This window comes from Peromyscus maniculatus, chromosome 19 (assembly GCF_049852395.1).
Source record: "Peromyscus maniculatus bairdii isolate BWxNUB_F1_BW_parent chromosome 19, HU_Pman_BW_mat_3.1, whole genome shotgun sequence".
Taxonomy (NCBI): domain Eukaryota; kingdom Metazoa; phylum Chordata; class Mammalia; order Rodentia; family Cricetidae; genus Peromyscus; species Peromyscus maniculatus.
Window position 1 is genome coordinate 33744003 of NC_134870.1, and position 26211 is coordinate 33770213.

General features: G+C 41.8%; 1 protein-coding gene across 1 annotated transcript in view; it reads right to left on the reverse strand.

Annotated features, from left to right (window-relative positions):
- Lars1 (leucyl-tRNA synthetase 1) overlaps positions 1-26211 on the reverse strand; it is a 59163-nt gene that overhangs the window by 22596 nt on the left and 10356 nt on the right. The window contains exons 5-22 of the mRNA XM_076555117.1: positions 23639-23776; positions 20218-20379; positions 19409-19521; positions 18431-18494; positions 18185-18252; positions 17723-17948; positions 15372-15459; positions 15215-15291; positions 13983-14036; positions 13079-13219; positions 9519-9596; positions 7272-7357; positions 7121-7186; positions 6951-7033; positions 6014-6152; positions 5339-5551; positions 4256-4313; positions 2655-2718 (exon numbers count right to left, since the gene is read on the reverse strand). Of these exons, the coding sequence (XP_076411232.1) occupies positions 2655-2718; positions 4256-4313; positions 5339-5551; positions 6014-6152; positions 6951-7033; positions 7121-7186; positions 7272-7357; positions 9519-9596; positions 13079-13219; positions 13983-14036; positions 15215-15291; positions 15372-15459; positions 17723-17948; positions 18185-18252; positions 18431-18494; positions 19409-19521; positions 20218-20379; positions 23639-23776 (1918 nt within the window). The remainder of the gene's footprint in view (positions 1-2654; positions 2719-4255; positions 4314-5338; positions 5552-6013; positions 6153-6950; positions 7034-7120; positions 7187-7271; positions 7358-9518; positions 9597-13078; positions 13220-13982; positions 14037-15214; positions 15292-15371; positions 15460-17722; positions 17949-18184; positions 18253-18430; positions 18495-19408; positions 19522-20217; positions 20380-23638; positions 23777-26211) is intronic.

Consider the following 26211-nt stretch of genomic DNA (forward strand, 5'->3'; position numbering starts at 1 on the left):
CACTTGCTGAGAACAGGTGACAACAGACTTTCAGAGTACTTCACCAGGGTTATCTTTTAGCCCCACTATTTGTTATGGAATGGTGGCTCGGGATGTTGCCTTGTCCCGCCCAAGGTTTTGTTATATAGATGACACAATGCTAACCTCTAGGGTTTTGCAGATTTGGAAAGCCATTAGAAAGACAACCAGGCATAATGGTACTTCTCACTACTCTGCAAGCCTACTGGGGCTGGGTTAATTGAAATAAAACAAAACAAAAAATTCCAAAAGGATCCTACATGGGTGAAAAAGGACACTTCCAGGGGCCATAAGGTTACTGAATGAAAATTTCAGTACTAAGAGGGGGATACTTTCCTGTGAGTTGTTGGCCAGGAAAGCCCCTCAGGCCCCACAAATCATAAAAGCTATTGCTATTTCTGTTGGTTGTATGCCAGGACTAGACTGTAAGATGTTATTGCCAAAGGCACTACATGTACATCCTTTGACTGTGGGACATGGAGAAATTAGCCAGGACTGAACTAGAAACTCCCACCCTGCTGACTGGCTATGATAGCCTATGAGGGCGCTATGTAGGCTGCTGGTGAAGAACTGTCACCAACATTCTTGTTTGGCTATGGACCCACGTATGCTAAAATATCAATATGCCAGCAAGATGTACCTGTTTGTGCAATAGTTGCTCAGCTATCATGGATAAGGCCAACAGCCTTCCAATTGGATTTAAGATCTGCTCTAAAAAAGGAAATTCACATCTGGTACTGTAAGCCAGGACAAAACCTGTGGCTTGGAAGATCAGAAGCCCCAATGGGGAAGCAACTTCTATAGTTTTATTTGATGGGGGTCGTATGCCTGTCAAACTGCCTTCTAAACACCCACAGATCACCGTTATCAGCCTTAACTCATAACCACTGGTGAAGCTTTTGAGAACAAGTGACTGCTACTGTGACATGTAGCCTATTTCTTAACCATAGGTGGACATCGGTAGTCACCTCCTTCAAGGCTCAGGGATCATTGCAAAAGGGGGCAGAAAGGATGCAAGAACTGAAGGAGGCTGTGGAGTGTTGTTTAACAGTTTCTTGTGAGTTGAAACATTCTATCCTAGAGAAGCTCTTTACACAGGAAAGGGAACAACTCAAAATACCTTCAGGAAGTCCCTGAAACTAACCAGATTCCACTAGGCCCCTCCTGCCAGAGAAAACAATAAAAGCTGAGAGTCCAATCAGACAAACTGAAGCCAAGCTGCAAAGAAGATACTCATAGGAGAAAAGTTGCAAAGATGACTCTGAGACCAGATCAGCTGCCTAGATGAGGTTTAGGCCAACTGAGGCACTTGGGAAGAACATTCTCCAACCTGCTGAGTTGTGCAGGCTGTGTACTGTGCTCCAGGTTCCCAGCTTTGTAAGCTGCCACATATGCTGGGGTGGGCTTTGGTGATAGAGCTGTCTTTGAGTCATTTCTGCTCCTGTAAGTAATACCAATAAACTCATTGGGTCACCAAAATCTAGTTTCCATATTTTGGAATATGGAAGGTATCCACATCTTGGTTTGTTATGGAATCCCTATCTAGAGTGAGCAGATGTGTGTGTGCTGAATCTCCCCAGAAAACGTTTTGTCACACAGCAGGATACATTGAGGGACCTTGTCCCAAACAAACAAATATTCTAGGCCAGGGAAGACCCCACACACACACCACCCCCATTGGTCATCTAATGCCAAGTAGCCAACCCTGAAATCAAATACATAAAGTAACATCACACAGACTAAGCAGGGTATATCTATATATTAAGAAATATGGCCAGGCAGTAGTAGTGCACACCTTTAATACTAGCACTTGGGAGTCAGAGGCAGGTGGATCTCTGTGAGTTCAAGGACAGTTTGGTCTACAGAGTGAGATCCAGGACAGCCAGGGCTGTTACACAGAGAAACCCTGACTTGAAAAACAAAAGAAATATGTATGTAACAACAACTAAAGGAAAGAAAGGTCATGAGTGTGAGACAGAGGAGGGGTGAGGGTGCACATGGGAAGGGTCAGAGGGAGGCGTGGAAAGGGAAAATGATGTAACTGTATTTTCATTTTAAAAAATAAAAACATTACAAAAAAACTGTAGAGCTGTCAAGACGGTTCCATAGGGTAAATGCTTGTCATGCCTGATGACCCCAAAATCCCCAGAACACACATAAAAAAGGCAAATGTGGTGGCACACATCTGTAATCCCAGAATCACTACAGTGAGACGAGAGGGGGAGACAGGAGAATCACCCCGAGTTTGTTGGCCAGCTAGTCTGAAGCACACAGAGAAACAAGAGACCCTGCCTCAAAGCAAGGTAGAGAGAAAAATCAGCTCTGAAAAGCTGTCATCTGTTCGTTGAAGACAATGCTGTGAGAAAACAAAGCTGTCATCTGATCTACACATATGCACCACAGTATGAGCATGCTCACTCACACATGCATCATACATAGATGCACAAAAAATAAACATCTTTATAAACATTGAGTTTTTTTAATAGATTATATCATCAATACTCCTGTTTTAACTTATATACTGTGCTGCTTATCCACAAAGAAAATATGAGTATTTAAATTTCTGTTAATAGCAAAAGAACCTATCTTCTGCAGCCCTATCTGAGTAACAGCAAGGATAAAAAACATGTACTCACCATCAGCTGAAAATTTGTCAACAGCTTGGCTCAAAGTGAGGAAATTGCCCGTAGATTTTGACATCTGAAAAAGAAAGCAGTGATCAGGCATTAATAAGGATATATATAAATGAGCAGGGTGGTGGTGGCGCATGCCTTTAATCACAGCTCTCAGGAGGCAAGGACAGATGGATCTCTATGAGTTTGAGGTCAGCCTGGTCTACAGAGTGAGTTCCCAGACAACTGGGTCTACACAGAGAAACCCTGCCTTGAAAAAAAGAATATACACAAATAAGACAATCCAAATCCAGTTAATCAGACTGGTGGTGAGGAGTCAAAGAACCAAAGCATCTGAATGAGAAGGACAAGGAGGTGACATGACCGAGAGGCAAGCACTGAAGCTGAGGCCATTAAGGATCTGCGTGGGTTCCCAGTCATCAACACTTAGGACAGGGCCTCCCTGTGACCTCCTTAAGGCTGGGTCACAGAACTGACTCGACTATACTAGGGGACACTGGCTGCTTATACAAGGGAGAGCCTTGCTGACCTGGAGTCATTAGAAACAGAATAGGTTCCCTCACGAGGGTAGAGTGAGGCTTTCGTGACCTTCAGCAGCACTTAGAGAGCAGCATTCACAGCAGACCAAGAAAATGCTGTATTCCAATAGGGTCTAACCATGTAGCCCTTGCAGGCAGAGCTCATAGAGAGTGCTAAGATGAAAGGTGGGCACCACTACACCCACCCAAGGAGAAGAACTTCTAACATTCACCTTTCGCTTCTGGGTACTGGCTCTTACACCGTATACTGTAATTTATACCATCTGCTGTTTGTTCAAATCTGTGTCTATTTCCATTGTAACACTTCTAAAGACTGGTTTTCATTTGTATTTATTTATGTCTATGTGAGGATATGGATGTGTGTGAGCATGCACATGCCCAGAGTCCAGAAGACAGCATGAGCTCCTTGGAGCTGTAGTGACAGGGGTACTAGGAGCTTCGAGGTCTGAGCAGTCCTCCAGTTCCTGCTGTAACACTCAGAACAGCAGCCCTGCCTGCCATTACTGTTCTATTGATTACACCAACACTGATTGGTTAGCCAATGAACCTAACTTATTAATTTGGAAGTAAATGCAGTCACTTTTGAAGGTTTGTGTGTGTGTGGTTTCTGTTGAGCAGGCATTAGAGGGACAAGTAGGGAGTCTGCATAGCTGACTTAGTGAGATAAATCCTACAGAGCCAGCAGAAGGGACAATATTCCTAAGGGTGTTGGGAGAGCAGTGTATGCGGGAACAGCATTACATGATACATGAAAACCCCTAGAGCTCCCAATGTTCTTGTTCCTCAAGAGCAGTAAGTCACAGCAGCAAACAAGGAGCAACAGGCATTCTCTGCACGAGGTGAGAGGCAGCAGATGGGTCACAATGCTAAGATCTCTATCTATGCTTCCTGTCCCCCCTCCTTTCTTCAATGCTCTCCTCCAGTGAGTGCCAATACCATAACAAACCTGTCCTGCTTACTCAGAAGATGAAATCGGAGTTTATGCTATTAGTCCTAAAGCGTTTACTCTAATTCATATTGCTGTTTACTTCTGTCCTCAGCTGAAAGCCTTGCCCAGAGCCTCACCTTCTCTGAGTTGAGCAGCAGGTGTCCATTTGCTCGCACAGCCACGGGCCACTTGTCACTTCACAGGCACACGGTGCAAGACAGAGAACAAAAAGTAAAACAGGATTACAGTTCCCCATGATACCCTGAGGTGAATGTTAACAATGAGCAGACTGTTGAGACAAGGCCAAGGCACTGCAACTGTGGGTGGCTTCTGCTTTGACGTTCTAGGGCTCAAAACCAGGGCTTGGCTCATCTCACGGAAGTGCTCCCTGTGCTGTGCTCCTGTTGCCAACAGGAAGTAACTGAAAAGAACCAAAGGACTAGGCTGGGCAGTGGTGGCGCACGCCTTTAATCCCACCTTTAACTCAGGAGGGAGAGCCAGGCAGATCTCCATGAGTTCCAGGCCAGCCTGGGCTACAGAGTGAGATGGAGGACACGCACCAAAACTACACAGAGAAACCTTGTCTCAAAAAACTAAAAAAAAGAACCAAAGGACTAGCTCTGTGAGTTATGAAGACAAAAACAGAGCAACTGTTTTGAAACCATAGGCAAGGCTCAGGTATGAACACAGGAAGATCTTGAAAATATGCTATATACTGTGGTTACCTTTGCATGAATACAAATATAGCTAATTCCCAGAATACGCATAAACATTTGTTCCAAAAGAAACCAGAAAACAGGCAGGTGATGGTGGCATACACCTTTGATCCCAGCATTTGGGAGGCAGAGGCAGGAGGACCTCTGTGAGTTCAGGCCAGCCTGGTCTACAGAGTGAGTTCCAGGACAGCCAGGGCTACAGCAGAGTAGAGTAAGCACAAAGGTGGGTGAGAGGGCATGAGCAGCCTTTTATCTTTATACACTGCATTATGAACTTGTCTTAAAATTGCTGCATTCCTGCAACAAACAGATCACTATCCCTTGAGAACCTGAAATAAAAAACACTCTGTGGGCTGTCAGTCCAGAAAGAAGTGCACATTCCACTTAAGGCATACTGTGACAAATCCAGCAAAACCCTCCATAGCCATTCCTTAAGATACTTGAAGTCTTAAGGTACCTTACTGACCATCAAAAAACACATCCCACCCAGACTTGAGTGTTCACCTTTGTTCCGGCCACATGGCCACATGGTTGTAAATGTAATACGAAAGATGATTTGGAATCAGATCTTTGCCAGAGGCTCGAAGGTCCACTGGATACCAGAACTCAAACTCCTGCTTCAGCTGATCCAGTTTTTCCTTTGGAATTTGAGTCTTAGGAAATGGAGCATCCTTGAAGAACACATAATCCCAAACTTCCTTAGTCATCTGCTGGGGTCTGCATTGAAATAAAGCAAACAAATGAACGATTATTTTGAAAGAATCAGAATTTTCACCTACTCATGAATTGAAGTTTTAATTAGTTACAGTATCAAACAGGGACAAACCACTCCCCTGTGAATCGAGAAGGCATGAATGCACAGGACGGGCTACTTAACCACCTTTATCAGTTGCACAGTACAAAAGCGAAACATCACAAAATACTGCTAACTCCCCCCAAGAAAGACAGGATCGCACTATGTAGCCCTGGCTGTCCACTATGCACACCAAGCTGGCCTTCAACTCACAGAGAATGGCCTACCTCTGCCTCCTGAGTGCTGGGATTAAAAGCAAATGCCTCTTGCTAGCCAAACTGAGAAAAATAAATATGAAAGAATCAACTTCTAAATATGTAAATCAAAATGTCACCGTATGTGCAACTGACCATGTGCATAGTTCTTTTCCTTAACTATGTACCAACCTGATGCCCAGTGGAGACTCTGCCTGCCCTCGCAGGTCATTCCCCTGCAACAGGTGTGCTACTGTGTAAAATGCCATGTAAATAGTGGAATCTGACAGTGACTCAATCAACCACTGCTCATCCCAAGGCAGACGAGTGCCTGCAACACAGAAAGGAAAAAACAATGATGAATGAAGCTAAGAGACGCCTGCCGGAAGGAGGCCCATCTTCAACGCTACTATCTAGGAAGTTCTGCTGCTGTTCGGAGTGTGGGTTATTGCTATTGTTTTGTTTGTGGTGGTAGGAATTGTGCCAGGGGCCTGCACATAGTAGGTCAGCACTCTACCATTGTACTACATCCCCAACCCTAAGAAGCAAAAATTCTACTTTAATAATTTGTAAAGATAAAACAGATAAAAAATAAAAAATGGGTGAACCTCTGGAGTCCTTTAATAAAAATGCCATGGGGCTAGAGAGAGGGTTCTATAAGTAAGAACTTACCTGCCCACACATAAAAACCAGAATTTGGATCCCAACACCACGTAAAATCCTGAATCCCTTGGCTCTGGCACTATGGGGGAAACCACTGGGGCTTGCTGCCTGCGAGCCTAGCTCCAGAAAGTGACAGAATGGGACACCAGACCTACTCCACTGGCCTCCACCCAGGCATACACATTCTGCTCACAAATGTGCCTAGGCCATATACACACACCATACTCACATACACAGGGTAAGTACATCTAACTAGCAGATCATACTATCAAAGGCATGCGGGTTGGACAGGACATACCTAGCATTAGGTAGATTACAGAGAGCCACATCCTAGTTTTTCTCGTCCTCTAACCAAAACCTGTCACTTCCAAGGTAGCAAACACCAGAAGAAAGGGGGAGGGAAGGTGAAAAGTGCATTCTCTATCTAACAAAACCATCCGATCCCAAGTGCGGGAAGTCTGCTCACCTAAGCCGTACGTTCTTGAGCAAGCATGTTCTTGCAGCCAGTCTAAAGAAGCCTCAAAATTCTTCCTGCTCTCCTCGCAGTACCTAAGAACAAAGGCCAAAGCGTGTTTTTTCTTTGATCAGCCTCCACATTTCTCACTCCCACGCCCCTCTCACTTTCTCCCATCTTACGTTTCCATGTTCTTCAAACACTGAAATGTCTCTTTCTTCCAGCTCTCGTCTCCATAGTCCAAGTACCTGGGAGGGAACAAATGAAACTTTTCTTACTGTCAGAAATGACCACAGTGACTGACGGAATCTTCTTGTCATAAGAGGGACTAACCACTGGTCACACAGGGCCACGACACATTCATCTGAAGACCTCGACATCACTTGTTTTTCTGGTTCCATGTAGATAAGTGCATCCCCCTAAATGAAGGTAAATAAAGACATGGCAGATGTCACATCCAGTTCAGCCCTTATTCTTCAGGGACAGAAGCCTTCCCCTCCCCAGGCTTGACAAGGTCTGCTTTTCTGTGCAATACCTGCTTCTGAAACACTTCATCAAGTGGACCACCTTACAGGCTGCTCATCATTTCAGCACTTTCTAATCTTAGGATTTGACAGGTGGGGCTTCTTATGACGCTTCTTATCTTTGTTATAAAAATACAAAGAAAAGCTCCTTCCTTTCTCTCTTCCTCTCTCTCTTTCCACGAGGCTGCACGCACCTTTGCTTTCTCTCTTTCCCTCTTTCTCTCTCTCTCCCTCCTCTCTCTTCCCTCCCCTTTAATAAAAAAACTTTCCACGTGGGAAAAAAAATAAAGAAAAATTTAAAAACTAAATACATAATACCACTGTTTTTAAGAGAAAAATATATAAACATGAAAAATCTTATCATAAGATTTAGAGTCATAAAAAATTCAGTTTCAAATAGAAAACTGAACACAATTTACTTACTTTTGATTTTTTGAGGCAAGTTTTCTTTTAGCCCAGGCTAACCTCAAACCTGCTATGTTGCAGAGGATGATCTTGAACTTCTGATTCTCCTGCCTCTACCTACCAAGTACTGAGTTAGGTATGCAACACCATGTAGGCTCAAATCTCATTTTATTCTTTAACTAGATATAAATACCTCTTAGTATATTGTAGAGCCAAACTCTTTAAGTTAGGAATTTTTTTTTCTTTTAATTTTTTGAAACAGGGTTTGTGTAGCACTGGTTGTTCTGGAACTAGTTCTGTAGCCCAGGCTGGTCTCAAAACTCAGAGAGGTCCACCTGCCTCTGCCTCCCAAGTGCTGAGATTAAAGGCATGCGCCACTACCATCTGGCAAGCTAGGATAATTTTTAAAATTAAAATCCAATATTATCATTCAAAAAATGACTCACTGCTCTCTACTTCCAATGCAGTTCTTCAATCTAAATTAAAAAGCTATGCTTTTGGTTTGTAAACAGTGGATCAGAAATAAACATTTAACTCCATCTAAAATTCCAATTCCAACTGACAATAAAAAGATGGAGAGATGGACTGACTCTACAAAGATAAGTAGAGACAGAAACATAGAGGTATGACAGATGGAGATCAGTATTAAAATAAGCAACACAGTTGAAAGCTGTCCTCTCCAAAGAGAAATTAAAAAGAATGTGAAAGGACAGAGTAAATGGCTGCTTTCTGTTGCTATTGCATGCGTGTGTGCACATATGTGTATGTTTGTGTGCATGTAGAAGTCAGATATCATTCTTTAGGTGCCATCTATCTTTTGTTTTTCCTTTTGAGACAGGGTCTCTCACTGGCCTGGAATTCACTAAGCAGGCTAGTGAGTGACCCCCAGGAGTGTGCCTGGTTCCACCTCCCCATTGCTGTACAATGGTATGCACCATCATGCAAGTCTTTCCCAGCCTGTTTCTTTTTGGAACCAGCATCTTGGCTAATGGCACACTCATGTTTCTCGAGCCTCTGCCTCCTGGTTACAGACATGAATCAACACACTCAGCTTTGCTTTTGAATTCAGTAAACATAAAGACCACTGTCTATATCGTGGGTCAGAATGATTGTCAAAATCAAAACTTTAAGAAGTAGCTAAGCAAAGTTCTATCAAAGAAGGAAAAAGGAAGTGAAGAAAAAAAATACAGAGGTAAAAAGCAAAGCAGCACAGAGAAAGGATGCAACCACTGTACAAGGCCATGGTCAGAGACGTCGCCAGAGTCCTCTGGTTGTGCTCAGCACATCAGCTTTGGTTTTGTTTAGGTTTGACTTCTTGTTGTGGGGGAGAGGGTGTGTTGAAGACACGGTCTGCATAGCCCAGGCTAGCCATGAAGTTGAGATCTCCCTGCTTCTGCCTCCTAAATGCTGAGATGACAGGCACACACCCACATGTGGCACATGTCAGCCTTAGGGCACAACCTCATCCCTATTACAGGACATGTGAGTTAAATGAACTGCAAACAGGCCTAGTTCCTGCCTTAAAGCTATGCTATCTTCTTTATACAGTGTTAGGTTCCACTATAAAACGCACTGCTAAAAATACTTGTAGGTCTATTAATTAGTTAAGTGCTCTTCCCAAACAGCCCCCAGAGGACAGGCTACCACATACAGAGTCAATCATGTTTTTCTGAATAGTCTTCTTTACGTTTTGGATCTTCTGTCCTTTAAATCCATCCACCAACATTACCTACAAGGATGAGAGAGGAAACATATAGAACAATTAAAATTTGCTTCAAGTTTCCCTAGCTAAATTTACTTAACAGACCAAACCAAAAAAAATGTTTAGAGTAACAGTTATCCCATTTATAACTTTATTTTAATACAGCTGACACAACTGATATTCATATACTTATTTCTGTAAGTGTAACTGGGTCTAGTACAGTTGTCTTTCCGTAGCTGTAGCTAATGTCTAGAAAGATACACTCACTTCCATGCTCAAGCTTCCACATGGAGATGAATCATTTATACCAGTGGTTCTCAACCTGTGGGTTGTGACCCCATAAGGGTCACATATCAAATATTTACATTACAATCTATAACAGTAGCAAAATTACAGTTATGAAGTAGCAACTAAATAATTTTATGGTTGGGGTTCACCATAACACGGACTATATTAAAGGGTCGCAGCATTGGGAAGGCTGAGAACCACTGTTCTATACTATAATCATTCCTGGTGGTTTTAGAGGTAACCAAGTATATTCCACTCAGGCATCTCTTTCCAACCCTGCCCATTAGAGTTCTGCTATAGGCCTAATGTCCTCCAACTTCTTACTTAGTGGGCAAAGAATTAACTCACCCTTTGTTCCCACAGATTAGGCCACAGGCCTTATAAAGCTGCCTTGGGTAAAAAGGTCAAGTTTTTTTGTATGTCTGACTCTGTGCCACTAACGAGTAGTTCCCATTTTAGGTGGAAAAACACACACCGCTTTTGCTCTTCAAGTTTCTAACATATTGATGCTTCATTCTCTATAAGTATGAAGTTAGAGTCATGATCATCACTGTGCAGGACCAGATCATGGAGCAAAGCTGTCAACTCTGAGTCCCCATTCTGCCACAAGCTACCTGGCTGGGCTTGAGTAAAACACGTAGCCTCTTTGTGCTTCAATTTCCTTCCCTGTTAGTGGAGATGATACTGCCCACTTTGCAGCATGATTTTATGAATTAAGTTAGTTAGTAATGGATCTGGACAGATGGCTCAGCAGGTAAGAGCACTTGTTGCTCTTACAGAGGATCTGGGTTCAGTTCCCAGAACCCACATGGTGGCTCACGGGCATCTGTAACTCCAGTTTCCAGAGATCTGGTCTCCATGGGCACCAGGAGCATATGTGGTACACATACATGTATACATACAGGCATAACACACATACATATAGTAAATCAATATAGAAATAAAATTATCTTTCCTTTTAAGTTAATATATTGAAGTATTGGCTCTTATTATCATTCAAAATACTGTCATGGTTTGACAAAGAATGACCCCCACAGGCTCATATATTTGAATGCTTCAGCACAACTTGAAAAGGACTAGGAGGTGTGGCCTTGTTGGAGGAAATGTGTCACTGGTGGGCTTTGAGGTTTCAATAGCCCAAGCCAAGCCCAATGTTTCTCAGCCAGCAAATCAGGATGTAGGTCTCAGCTACTTCTCCAACACCATGTCTCCCTGCATGCCACCATGCTCCCCACCATGATGATAATGGACTAAACCTCTGAAACTGTAAGCAAGCCTCATTTAAATTCTTTCTTTTATAAGAGTTGTCTTGGCATTAGGATCAAGGTCCATCCCTGGTGCATGAACTGGCATTTTGGAGCCCACTACCTATGGTAGGACACCTTGCACAGCCTTAAGGCAGGTCTAAGAGGGGCTTGGACCTGCCTCTACTAAGTGTATGAGGCTCTGCTGACTCCCCATGGGAGGCCTTACCTTGTTGTAAGAGGGAATGGAGGGTGGGTTCAGTGGGGGGAGGACTGGAGGGGCGAGAGGAGGGAAGAGGGGGATCTGTGATTGATATATAAAATGAATTAAAAAAATTTCTTTTTTTTTTTTTTTTTTTTTTTTTTTTTTTTTTTGGTTTTTCGAGACAGGGTTTCTCTGTGTAGCTTTGCGCCTTTCCTGGAACTCACTTGGTAGCCCAGGCTGGCCTCGAACTCACAAAGATCCGCCTGCCTCTGCCTCCCGAGTGCTGGGATTAAAGGCGTGCGCCACCAACGCCCGGCCTAAAAAAATTTCTTAATTAAAAACAAAAAAGAGTTGCCTTGGTCATAGTGTTTCTTCACAGCAATAGAACAGTGACTAAGACAATACACAATTCACTTAAAAAAAAAAGAGATTAAACTAGTTTTTGTTTATCTAGGAAAGGGGAAATACAAAATTAAAAGAACACTCTCAATGGTGTCCTTAAAACCATTCACTTCGCTGGGCGGTGGTGGCGCACGCCTTTAATCCCAGCTCTCAGGAGGCAGAGGCAGGCGGATTTCTGTGAGTTCGAGGCCAGCCTGATCTACAGAGCAAGATCCAGGAAAGGCTCAAAGCTACACAGAGAAACCCTGTCTCAGGGGAAAAAAAAACATTCACTTCAACCTTAAGTGACTGGGTTTTCTCTAGGTCAGCCTTCCCATGAAAATCTAAGGCACATTAGCACAGGCAGAACTGAGAGAAGAAGCTCAGAACAGCTTTGTTGTCCTCACTTGGCATTTAGTAGGCATCAACAAGTAAATTAATAGACTGAATAAAATGGCTTAAGCAGGCTGGAGAGATGACTCAGCAGTTAAGAGCACTGGCTGTTCTTCCAGAGGTCCAGAGTTCAATTCCCAGCAACCACATGGTGGCTCATAACCATCTGTAATGAGATCTGGTGCCCTCTTATGCCCTGCAGGCATACATGCAAGCAAGACACTGTATACATAATAAATAAAAAAATAAAACACCTTAAGCAAAAAATGAACTCTATTATGAAAAGCAAAAAGAGAAAGCATTCTTGCCGGGCAGTGGTGGCACATGCCTTTAATCCCAGCACTTGGGAGGCAGAGCCAGGGCATCCGTATCCATCATCTCTGTGAGTTCGAGGCCAGCCTGGTCTACAAAGTGAGTTCCAGGAAAGGTGCAAAAGCTACACAGAGAAACCCTGTCTCAAAAAAACAAAACAAAAAACAAATAACAGAACAAAACAAAAAAAAGCATTCTTTTTCTAAAATTTTAAAGATGTATTTATTTATTTTATGTGCATTACCTGCATGCCTTTTGGATCCCCTGGGGTTACACTGGGGTTACAGTCAGTTGTGGGCTACCACGTGAGTGCTGGGAATCAAACCCCTGTCCTCTGTAAAAACAGTAAGTGAGCTTAACTGCCAAGCCATCTCCCCAGCCCTGGAAAAGGAATTCTTGATGCAGCCAACCTTTAAAGTTGTATTTAATAACAGGAACTGATTTTTAAATATCTCAAGAAATTCTTAGAGATTCCTAGAGCACACCAAAAAAATATATATATAATTCTAGAAATGTTTCTAGAAATGACATGATAAAAATTGGAAATTTAGAATAAAACGTATATCTCGTTTTCAAATCAAAAACTACATTGAATTTTTCTTTTTCTTATTTTTTTAAGTTAAAATTATTAACAGGAACACCAGAGCATATAGCTACAAATAAAAACAATAAAAATTATGACTTACGCCATCATAAAATCCTCTTAAATACAATTTCTCCTTTGCTTCTGCAAGTTTTTCACGGTCATTCTGGCTCTGAATTTTCAGCTCATCACAAAGGGTCACAGCAGGCAGAGTTCCAATCCCTGGGATTTCAAGGACCGGCACCTGCAGAGAACAGTAACACCAGAAGTGGATTCACGCTGAAAGGCAGACACAAATCAGCCGTGTGGACATGGTCCCTTTGCCCGGTAAAGCCACCTTGGCTCTTACCACCACCGGGCAGGGACATACACTCGGTGCTCAAAGACCACCGACCTGAAGATGGGAATGTGTGCACTCCCTTACCACGGGAACACCACATGCCACCCCAGCTCTCACCCCGACACACAGGTCACTGAATAACTAAGGCTGCAAGAAGCAAAGCAATGTCAACTATTGTTGTGGATCGTTTCAAGTTTATGTCAAACTTTTGGGAGTCTTTTCCCCCAGTGCTAAGGATCACACCTAGGGCACTGAGCATGCCCACACTCACTCTCCTACACTCTTCATGAGAGTCATTTGCTAGTACTGTTCTGACTTTTCTTCTGCAGGTACTACATGAAAACAAGGAACATTAAGCAGCACTGCAAGGCTACAAAATAAATATTCCTGAGTTAAGTACGGTACGATGTTGACAAATTAGTACAAAACCAAGGAGGATTAAAGGCTGTTCCCAGACTGCAGGTGCCAGGTGGAAAGAAAATGCGTATTGTTAATTTTTCTTTTGCTTTTATTTACAACAGTAAATTATCAAATTAAAGTAAGAAAATTATTCCCTCTCTTATTTTTAAACTCTACCAATTATTTATTTTTGTTATAAGAAAAACATGTAAGTGTCTTTTCGCCTCTGATAAAGATGTGTGAAGCCTGTGAACATTCACATACTCACCGGCTCAAACGGCAGGACCATGTCATCTCTAATTCCATACTTTGCTCGGAATGCCTACGGAAAATTCATAAGCTAACATTAATGCTCAATTGTATTACTGATACAATCAGTGAGAAAGCAAACTCATTTTTTCTTTCCTGAGGCAAGGCTTTACTACAGTAGCCTATGCTGGCCTTACACTTCCTGCCTCAGCCTCCCTCTCCCCTGGCTTCAAACTTTTATTCCATTATTTGTTCTCTCCATACAGAACATTTTTAACATTATCAAATATTTCAATAAGGGATCTGTGATCTTTTAAAACTCAACAGTTTACTTTAATGTGAGTGGCCTTCAGATATATTCAATATTTTGCCGTTGTGACAAAACTTGTCAACTATACAGTTCCCGATTAAGAGCTATGCAACCAACTTACAAACAAAACCTTGTGTTTTCAATAAGTTTATGATTTTTCATTGAGCCTCATCCAAAGCTATCCTGTGACACATGGAATCACACAGGCCACAGGTTGGAAATGCCTGTAGGAACTGCAGTCAAATGCAACAGTACACACAGACATCTAGATGTCACCCCAGGTAAGGGTAACATTCCCGCCTGTAATGAAATATGAATATAAAGTTTTTCTGGGGCTGGGAGAATGAATCAGTGGGTGAGAGGACTTACACAGCCTGAGGACCGGAGTTCAAATCCCCAGCACCTATGTGAGAAGCCAGGCATACTAAAACCCCAGCACTACACCAAATGGAGACAGGGGGATCCCTGGGACTTGTGGCTACCAAGCTAGCTCTAAGTCCCATGAGAGACTGTCACAAGAGTGAGGAGGAGAGTGGTAAAGCAGGACACCAAATGTGCTGCTCCGACCTGTGTGGCGGTGCACAGAGTTAACACACACACAACCTTTTCAAATGTGTCACAGAATTGTATTTAAAATTCCAACCACAGAAACATACAAATACTGAAAACCAGGTCAGAGAGAATAAATAGTTCAGACACAAACATGTATGCCCTCAGCCTTGTCTCACAGCTGCTCAGTAGTGTCCACTAACATTATGCTGAATTTAAAACAAGGATATGGGCTAGTAGTGGTAGCATATGCCTTTAAATCCCAGCAGAGGCAGGTGGATCTCTGTGAGTTCAAGGCCAACCTGGTCTACAAAGGGAGTTCCAAGAAACTTGTCTTGCAAAAAAAAAAAAAGTAAGAAAGAATAAAACAGGGACTTGAAACAGATACTTGCTTGCTTTTTCTTCAAGTCTCTGAGCGCTGCAAGATCATCCGGGGAATCAGAAGGAACGCTCGTGACCACACCAGTGCCTTATAGAAGAAAGAATAAAATAACTAACTAATACAACCAGAATGTGGTTAGCAAAGCATTCTAATAGCAAAGTCTGTACCTTTGTCCTCCTTAATGGTGAGCATAGGGAGAACGTAGACCACCTTATAGCATGTCAGGGGTGCAGAAAGTGAAGCCCCAAGGATTTCCTGTAAAAGAGGAGCAAAAAGGTGAAGAAATACAGGTAGCTGCAGTGACAAAACGTTAAAATAAATATTAAATTTTAAGGTCAAGAGGTTACTATTGAAAACTATACAGGAATAAACTCCTGAGAGCTGTATCTGCACAAGGCAGTTGCTGCAGTTAATGACATGGTGTTACACAGTCGAAAATCACAATGATTTGAAATGTTCTCACATCAGATGTGGGAAATCTGAGGTACTGCTTCTTAATTAGCTTTACTTAGCCATTCTACCATGAATACATATTTCAAAACATCATGCTGCTCACCATAAATGTGCACAATTTCTCCACCAAGTACACAAAATAAAATACATAAAAAGTAGCCGGGCGGTGGTGGCGCATGCCTTTAATCCCAGCACTCGGGAGGCAGAGCCAGGCGGATCTCTGTGAGTTCGAGGCCAGCCTGGGCTACCAAGTGAGTTCCAGGAAAGGCGCAAAGCTACACAGAGAAACCCTGTCTCGAAAAACCAAAAAAAAAAAAAAAAAAAAAAAAAAAAAAGGAAAAAAGTAGCTGGGTGGTGATGGCACCCACCTTTAATCACAGCACTCGAGAGGCAGAGCCAGGTGGATCTCTGTGAGTTCAAGATCAGCCTGGTCTACAGAGTGAGATCCAGGACAGGTACCAAAGCTACACAGAGAAACCCTGTCTCAAAAAAAAAAAAAAAACCTGCTTCTAGAATAAAAGACAAACCATTCAGATCATTCAGATTTCTATTAATTATTATAGAGCCAAACAGTGAAAATTTGTGTAGTTATAACCAATAACAAGGAAGCTATTTTGGTAGTGACTGGCAAGACACAGTAAGGTAAAACAGAAAGCAAGATATAGTACAATATCCATATGCATTTGCCTATAACGTATGTGTTGTTAAACTGTGAAAATATTTCTGGAAGAACACACAGGACATAGACATATTTAACTACACCTGGAAAGGAAAATGTATGAACATGGATATCTGCTTCCCCTGTGGTACTGGGGACCAACATCAGGGCCTCACAACACCAGCAAGCTCTCTACTAATTACACCCCTGCCCTGAAGAGCTATCATTTTTATCTTTCTGTGTCTTTTGACTTTTGAATCCTGTAAAAGTTCACAAGACATTAGGTGAGCATAGTGGCTATAATTCCAGACTTAGAAGGCTGAAAAGCAGAACTGCCACAAGTTCAAGGCCAGGATAGGCTACAGAGTAAGACGTCTTAGAAGAACAAAATGGCTAGAGCTGTAACTCACTTGGTACAGTGCTTGCCCAGCATGTACAAAGCCCGGGGTTCAATCCCCAGCAACATATGTGTCATGACACGCATGTAACCCAACCCTCAGAAGGCAGAAGCAGGAAGATCAGAAGTTTAAGGTCATCCTTGGCTATGTAACAACCTTAAGGCTAGCCTGGGCTACATAAGACCCAATCTCAAAAAAAAAAAAAATTACAACATAAATAATAAATAAAAATTCAACTGAAAGGGAGACAGTAGTCTGTCATATTTTTCTTTTACAGCTTATTTATCAAGAAACCAAAGATAATATTTATTAAATGGTAGAAAAGCAGCTCTTATTCCAATCTCAGGAACAAAGGCAATGTTTTCAAAAACGCTATTCTCATAGACCTATTAACCCAAAGAAGAACTGTGTATTTTTTTCAACCAAGTACTTGCTGAGTTGAAACAAAACTTAAAACTCTATTGTAGGGATAATGCAGTGACTACCACACAGTAAATAAAAACAGGCAACCTGACTGCTTGGGATTGGCTAGACACACAGGACGACATACAGAATGATTCCATTAGGTCAAGTTCAAGAATAGCAATTATTGGGCTGGAGAAATGGCTCGGCAGTTAAAAGAACTAGCTGCTCTTCCAGAGGTCCTGAGTTCAATTCCCAGCAACCACATGGTGGCTCACAACCATCTACAATGAGATCTGGTGCCCTCTTCTGGCAGGCAGGCTTAACACTCTATTCGTAATAAATAAATTGGGGGGAAAAAAAAAACAAAAACAGCAATTATCATGGATATGTCAGGGCAGAGGCCCCTTTGAAGGGGTGCAGATTCGGCATGGCAGAGCCTTCTGGAGAACCCTGACAGTTCTGTGCCTTGCAAAATACAGATGCCCTGCATATATTATCCCATGTGCACTCTAATTGCAAAGTTTTTTGATGCTTTTCCAAGCTCTACTGCTAATACTTTCCTCTAATTTTACAATGAAAATCCAGAGTGTGCTCCCCAACTTACCTCCCCCATTAATTCCTTCACAACAGGCACCACTCCATTGTGCTTGGTGAAGCCTTGGTATGACATATTCCTGGCCGCTCTCTGGGTGCAGATGAATATATCACCATTCGCTGTCTCAAACCCAATGTACTTCATATCAGGCCGAACCCAACAGTTTGTCTGTCCAAACATAGTCTCAGGTCTAAGGGTAGCAGCTACTAGGAAGAGATTTTTCCCTTTCAGGCCACTAAGAAGAAAAAGCACATATTTATATTAAAAATGTAGCTTCCCTCATAATTACCTGATTGTTCAGAAATGATAAATCAAGCCAGGCATAGTGGCAACTTCAATCTCAGTACGCAGAAGGCAAGTGCAAGAACACTAGGCTGCAAAGCAAAACCCTGTCTCCAAGAAAAGAGGGGGAAAAAAGGAAAGAGAAAAAGGAAAAAAGGATAACGAAACAGTAATTTTTAGAAAACCTACCTTAATTTTGATGGGTACGGTTCAAGCACCTTCAGTTTAACTAGGGTATATTCCTGAGGTCCAACACCCTAGACAAATAAACAAGGGGAAAAACATGGATTCACTCTGCTAATCTATGCAAGAATCTACTTCAAATTTCTAACATGGATTCTTGCACATAGGAATAATTCTTCCTTCCAATGAAGAGAGTGCCATTGGTCATAATAAAGAGTATTACAGTGACTACTCGGTGTCCCAAATACTCACCTCTCCAGTTTGTCTGTCATGATCCATGCAAGGTTGTCCATCTTTTGGAGAATAGATGGTGTACCTAGAGGAAGAAAAAAGGGCAATAAGCAGCAAATATTGTTATATTATTCAAGTTACATCATAATGTATCAGCGAGTATCACTAATATATTACAAGTGTGAGTTGTGACTAACATCCTCAACTAAGCCAGTGCCTAAATCACTCATGCTTTGATGAGTAGTTCTGAAAATGTAGTTATTAATATCTCCACCTTCATGAGAGAAAGTACTACTGAAAACTATGGATTAGCCTTAGCTTTGCAGTAATGAAACGTAAGAGTATAAGATAAATTCACATAGCCAGGCAGTGGTGGAGCATGCCTTAATCCCAGAGTTCAGGAGGCAGAGGCAGGGAGAGCTCTGTGAGTTCAAGGCCAGCCTGGTCTACAGAGCAAATTCCAGGATAGCCAGGGTACACAAGAAACCCTGTCTCAAAAAAAGAAAAAAAAAAAGATAAATTCATATATAAAGTGTAAGTTGTTTTTACTTGATCTACATAATCAAGGAAGAAACTTAGCAACTTATAGAAGTATAAGCTAAAACACAAATAATTTTGTTAGTGGTTTGCTAGGAATATTGAACAGAATCATCCCATTCTCTCTGGTTCTAGTTGTCAAAAACACAAAATAGCTCAGAGAAGTCAAGACACTGCGCAGCAGCGAGGAACTGGGAATGCAGCTCCGTGACAACACATTTGTCAAGCAGGTGCAAGCCCAGAGTTCAACACAAAAATGAAAGTAGAAACAGGCAAGATTAAAGGAAAACAAGAGCTGCAACAGAACGAGATGAGAGTGATGAAAAAAAAAAAAGACAGACAGATAGATGAATGGGTGGATGGACAGATAAGAGAGAATAAGAAAATACAGGGTACAGGTACTGAACTCCAATGCAAGAATTATGATTTTTAGTTTATTATACTGAAACAAAACAAACTCACCGCTTCCCAAATTTTATTTTGTTTCTTTCTCTTAATGTTAAAAACTGCCACCTGACAAAAGAATCATAGTAAGGATTCACATCCGTGGTGATGAATGAACGCCGCCAGTCTACCTATAGAAAGAAAAGAAAAAGGTAATTTTTATAGATAAGGATTCCAATGAGTCAACTATTTACCTTTCTACTATTTATTCCAACTTAAAATTAGATCAACTATTAAAGAAAAAAATCTCTAGTTCCACACATTAAACACATATAAATCATTAAAATAATTTGTTTAATTAATAGGTTTTAAAATATACACACTTGCTGAGCAGTAGTAGTACACGCCTTTAATCCCAGCACTCAGGAGGCAGAGGCAAGTGGATCTCTGAATCTGAGTCCAAACTAGTCCACAGAGGGAGTTCCAGGACAGCCAAGCCTACCTAGGAAAACTGTTTCAAAAACCAAAAAAACAAAAAACAAAAAAAACACACTTACATATTAGCTAACATATAAGATTTATAATAAATTTAAAAGAAATACTTAAGTAATACAGTCAACATACTCGAGTTAAAGACACTTTGGTGTCTTCATATTCTTTAAATAAAACCCCTTTCTTACCAACTGTTAATAAATGTATTCTGATAAGACAAATATTGAAGTTTTCTTCCTCACATTGAGTCCCACTAGTTGCCAACAAATAACATCCAAAATTTTGGTGACATTCAGCCAGAATAACTGCTGTAAATTTAAAAGTTGTTCCCTATATTTTTAAGTGATATAAAAGTTAATGCCTTTCACTTGTTAACACTGACGGCGACGGCATACCTTCAAACCTATTTTCTTCAGATCCTGAACAGCCAGTGGTGGGAAATAATCAAGCCAATGTTCCGCTTCAGAGAACTTCACTATGTCTTCATCAGAAAGCCCAAGGGATTTCATAATGTCCCACTGGTACTTGGAAGATCCTGTTTTGGCAGCAGCTTTACTCTGAAAACAATTAAACACAAACTCCATTAAAGCACAGCCAAAAACTGTTCAGCATCCCAGGACCACAGTAACTTAATTCAGTAATCCCACTTGGTAATTCTGTTTCTTTTGGAAACAGGGTCTCACAATGTAGTCCTAACTGGCCCGAAACTCACTATGTAGACAGGCTCTCTCACAAGGGATCTGTGCTCTGCCTCACAGCAACACTGCTACAAGGCCACAGAAGGCAGGGATACTGTTTTGTCAGGATGTCCCCCAGGAAACAGACACTAGGGACAACAAAAGGAAGGACCACTTAGGAGCACCATCATGACGGTCTTAGCATCAAACTCTTTCTTTCAATAGCACACATGCCCTTCTTAGGTCAAAGTGAAAACTGAAGCACAGTCTATTGAACGGTTTAAATGTTGGCCCCACTGTAACCATAGGAATCTTGTTCCCCATGTAACAGCGTTAAGAGGTAGAATCTTAATGAGGTTCTGCCCTCAAGACTGGAGCACTGCTGCACCACAGAAGACAAACCCAGCCGCTCCTCAACATGTTACTTCCTCTCCCTCTCCCCCTCCCTCTCTCCCTCTCCCTCCCCCCCCCCCCCCTCTCTCTTGTTCTACTACTATTTCTTTGCCCTTCCTTGACAGATAACCAGCATGAATTGCCTCATCAGGTACTGAACTCTCAACATAAGCCTTCCCAGCCTCAAGAACAGTGGGTCAAAAAATTTCCAGTCAATATAAATCACCCAATCTGTGGTATTATCGCTGCAACACAAAAACAGACATGACTTTTTTGACAGTCAATAAATTCTGTATCTGAATAATACTCCATGTCAAAAATCATAGAAGACAACAGTATAGTGTGGATTCTAGATTGAGTCTTTTTCTTTTAAATTTATTCACTTTTTCTTTATGTATATTTTAGGCTGGAGACATGGCTCAGAGGTTAAGAACACTGGCTGTTCTTCCAGAGGTCCTGAGTTCAATTCCCAGCAACCACATGGTAGCTCCCAACCATCTGTAATGAGATCTGGCGCCCTCTTCTGGTGTGCAGGCAGAACACTGTATACTTTATGTATATTTTGCCTGCATGTATTTATACATATCATGTGTAGGCCTGGTGTCCTCAGAAGTCAGAAGAAGCCATTAGGTCCCCTCAATCTCTGAGTTGTGGATGGCTGTGAACTATCACGTGTGTGGGTGTTGGGAACCATACCTGGATCCTCTGCAAGAGCAACAAGTACTCTTAACTGCTGAGCCACCTCTCCAGCCCCTGCACCCCCCACTCCCCAACTGGATCTTAAAACAGAGAAAAGCCATTAGGAGAAGGATGGGGGATATCTTTCTGTACACTGTGAATATGTGTTGCTCTGATTTGGTTGATAAAGAAAGCCATTTGGCCTATGGCAAGTCAGGTTATAGCTAGGCGGGAAATTGAAGAGAGAGACAGGAAGAAGAAAGGCAGAGGGAGAAAGATGTCAGCCACCACCGAAGGAACAACATGCCAGCAGAACGGTAAGATTAATAGAAATGGGTTAATTTAAGATATAAGAGTTAGCTAGCATAGTATTGTAAAATAAAAAAAAAATTTAAAAAAAAAAAAAAAAGAGTTAGCTAGCAAGAAGCTTGAGCCATAGGCCATGGCCATGCAATTTGTAATTTATATAAGCCTCTGTGTGTTTACTTGGGTCTGAGCAGTCGCAGCACCAGGCAGGGCACAAGCATTTTATAAATGGCTGTGGGACCTTGGTGCTGGGAGAGACAAGGAAAACTTCTAACTACAGAGAGTTAAACTTCAAATACAAGGTCAGCAAGAGGACTTATTATGGGTCCTATTCTAGATCCTACAGGATGGCAGGAAGAACCTACTCCAGAGCTGTCCTCTGACCTCCATAAATATACACCCACTAGTAAGCTTGCCCACACACCTCCATAAGCATGAGCCCACTAGTAAGCTTGCCCACACACCTCCATAAGCATGCACCCACTGGTAAGCTTGCCCACACACCTCCATAAGCATGAGCCCACTAGTAAGCTTGCCCACACACCTCCATAAGCATGCACCCACTGGTAAGCTTGCCCACACACCTCCATAACCATGCGCCCACTGGTAAGCTTGCCCACACATAACTCCATAAGCATGCACCCACTGGTAAGCTTGCCCCTACCCCCCTCCTACATACAATTTCTAATTCAAATAAGGAGGTTAGAGAGAAAGCTCAGCAATTAGGAGAGCACACTGCTGTTGCAGAGGACACATATTAGGTTCCCAGCAACCACATCAGGCTGCTCACAACTGCCTGTAACTCCAGCTCCAGGGAATCCTTCTAGGTTCTGTAAGTACCTGCACATAACAAACCCACACAAAGACACACACATACACACATAACTAAACATAGAATCTTTTAAAAAGTGAGGTCTCTTAAAAAACTTCAGATGAACTCTATAATTTAGTACACAGCACTGAACTAATGTTAGCTGCTGAGGTAGGAGAACTGTATCAGTTACAAAAGAGTAACATTAGGGGAGGTGGGCAAAGGTTATGCTGGAACGCTGTACTATCTTATAACTCCTTTAAATTTAGAATATATCAAATTAAAGTGAAAAGATAACAAGAAAGCCAGACAATATTTTGATTTGATGTGTTTTTTTTTTATTTTTATGTATATGAGTATTTTGCCTGCATGTATGTCTGTGTACCATATGCATGCAAGTACTCAAAGGGGCAAGAAGAGGACAGCAGATACCCTGGGACTGGAGTTACAGTCAGTAATGAACCACGATGTCAGTACTCGGAAAGGACATGGGTAAACAGTGCTGTTAACTGCTGATCCACTCTCCAGCTGATCTGATGTATTTTTCATCTTTGTGGGTGTATATATGATGTATGTTTATGTGTGCACGCTCATCAGTAACTATGCTGCACATGTGGAGGTCAGGACAACCTCCAGTAGCATTTCTTGGTTTCCAGCTTGTTTGAGGCAAAGTCTCTGTTGTTCGACACTGTGGCTCCAGATTAGCTAGCCAACAAGCTCCTAGGGATTTTTCTGTCTCTACCTCCCATCTGGAGGGCTGGGATTTAGAGAGACGTGCTTACCCAGAAAGCTCTTTACCACTGACCCATCTAAGCAGCCTTGATTTGATAGTTTCTTAAAATTACCAAGTACCTTTCATGTGCCAGGCACCTGCCAGTGTTGGGTATGTACATATAAACCAGAGAGGGGAAAACTTTAGCCAAGAAACTGAAACATAAATAGCCACCAGACCTTTTTTCCTTTGGCTTTATCCTTCATTATTATATCTCCAGGCTTAACACTGCTGTCTTCCTCTTCCTCTTCTTCCTCTGGAAACTCAGGAGGGCAGCCATACAGCTCTATTTCTCTTTTCAGCTTGTCAGCACACGCCTACAGCACAACAGGAGAGAGAGCCAAGTTCAGAACTCAAGGAAATAAAGCTGTTTCCAAGACCAACTAAAATGGACTTTCTCAAATTGTGTGCAACTTCTATACATACATATTCTATATGTGTCACAATAGAAAACCCAAACGATGCAAATCACACACCTCAAAATCCTCTAATATAGTTTGTATTTTATTAAATATCTACAGTACTCAATGTAGCATCCTGATACACTAAACAGCAGAAATGAAAAGATTCATAAAACACAGTATGTCACTTTGGGTAATAATACTAAAGGTTTCTCATTTTGAAGATTATCTTTGTAGTGGAAGGTAAATTCTTACCCTGTTAGTAATCAGCACTCCTGTTAGGCAGACAAATACTAAATTAGAAAATAGCCAGGAGGTGGTGGCACAGGCCTTTAATCCCACCCAGCACTCGGGAGGCAGAGGAAGGCGGATCTTTGTGAGTTCGAAGCCAGCATGGTCTACAGAGCGAGATACAGGAAAGGCGCAAAGCTACACAGAGAAACCCTGTCTTGGAAAAAAAAAATAGAAAACAGACACTGACATGAAGTGATTTATCCAAGACTATAAGCTACAGAACTGAGCTTTCCACCACAGCTCTTCCCAGCTATACCATGAGTTAAAACATTGAAGAGTTTTAGTTAATAAGTAAGACACAACTAAAAAGGTACTACTGACACACACAGATGTTCTGGGGGTTGAGGCAGGGGGATTACAAGTTCACGATCATCCTGGGCAATATAACAAGACTGTCTCAAAGTAAAAATTAAATAAAAATATGGATATAATTCAGGTTTAGAGAGACTATTTACATAGTAAAGCAAAGCCCTGCCTCCAAGTCTAGTACTGAAAGGGGAGAAAGCCCCACCATTTGGTTTGAAGATGTGACCCAGAGTCACAGCACTTGGCTACCATGTTTAAGACCCTGAGTTCAATTTCCAACACCACATACACAACACAAAACAGTCATCATTTTGCAACCACACATATAGTAATTAAAATAAGCCAGGATTATCAAAAGATGTTAAAACCACTGAGCTACTGAATTATAAGCTATTCAGAGGTTCTTAATATAGTCCCCACATGCTACTTTTTAATTACTAAAGAAGACACCCTTAGAATGAGGAACTCTGACATGTATTAACTTAATGTTACTAAAATGGGACAGGCTGCCATCGTATGCTTTCTGATGTGACACAATGGGAAGTTTATGCCTCATCAATAAAGTATTCTTTTCAAAGTATCTAAATCCAAACATTAATTAACATGACAAACAACTAAAAGGTCTAAAGGGAACTACATGTGAAGCACAACCCCTAGAAGAAAACGTAAAAATGCAACCAAGAAAGACATCTTGAGATGACCAAGGAACTACAGAGAAGATACAGGTAATAATATCGCATCAACACTTAATCAAGAGGAGATAATGTGACTACAGTGGTACACAGAATGCCCCTGCTCTCCAGAGATGCACGCTACAGAGGAAAGAAAGATGCATGCTACAAAAGAGATGAAGACTACAAGAGAGAGAGGCATGCTGCAAAGGAGATACACACTATTAAGGAGATGCACTATATAGAGAGAGATGTGCACTAAAACCTCCAGGTAGATAGCATAACATCTGCAACTCACTTTCAAAAAGTACACAGAATAACTACAGAAAGGCATGGGTGCCTAGGTGTGAGCTGACAGAGCTAAAGCAAAGGCAACAGACTTCAAGTAGAACAGACTAAACATTCCCAGTACCACCCTTTCACCTCTTCTGCAAGTCTGACAGCTGCCAAGACAACAGGCTGGAAAACACAGGTTCCTGGGCTGGGGTACAGCTTAGGCATCACAGTGCTCACCTCACCCACATAAAGTCCCGATTCTAGCCCCACACCATACACACCAGGCATGATAGCACAGCCTATATTTCCAGGACTTATGGGATGGAGGCAGGTCATCCTTGGCTACACAGCAAGTTCAAGGACAGCCTAGGCTACATGAGACCTTGTCTTAACAACAACAAAAATCCTAATTCTATTACTTTTAAAATCTTTTCGGGCTGGAGAAATGGCTCAGAGGTTAAGAGCACTGACTGCTCTTCCAGAGATCCTGAGTTCAATTCCCAGCAACCACATGGTGGCTCATAACCATCTATAATGAGATCTGATGCCCTCTTCTGGCTATTATCCATAACAAATAAATATTAAAAAAAAAAAAGTAACTCTTAGAATTAAAGATCAATACTGAAGAAAGGAGGTTAATAAAAATGTCATAAATTGTGTTCAAACTAAGGGTAGATGCTGGAGAACTTAACTCTTAAAAAAAAAAAAAATCCTTTCAGCAGAGTGATAGTGGCAAACACCTTTAACCTCAGCACTCAGGAGGCAAAGGCAGGTGGAACTCTGAGTTCAGGCCAGCCTGGGGGG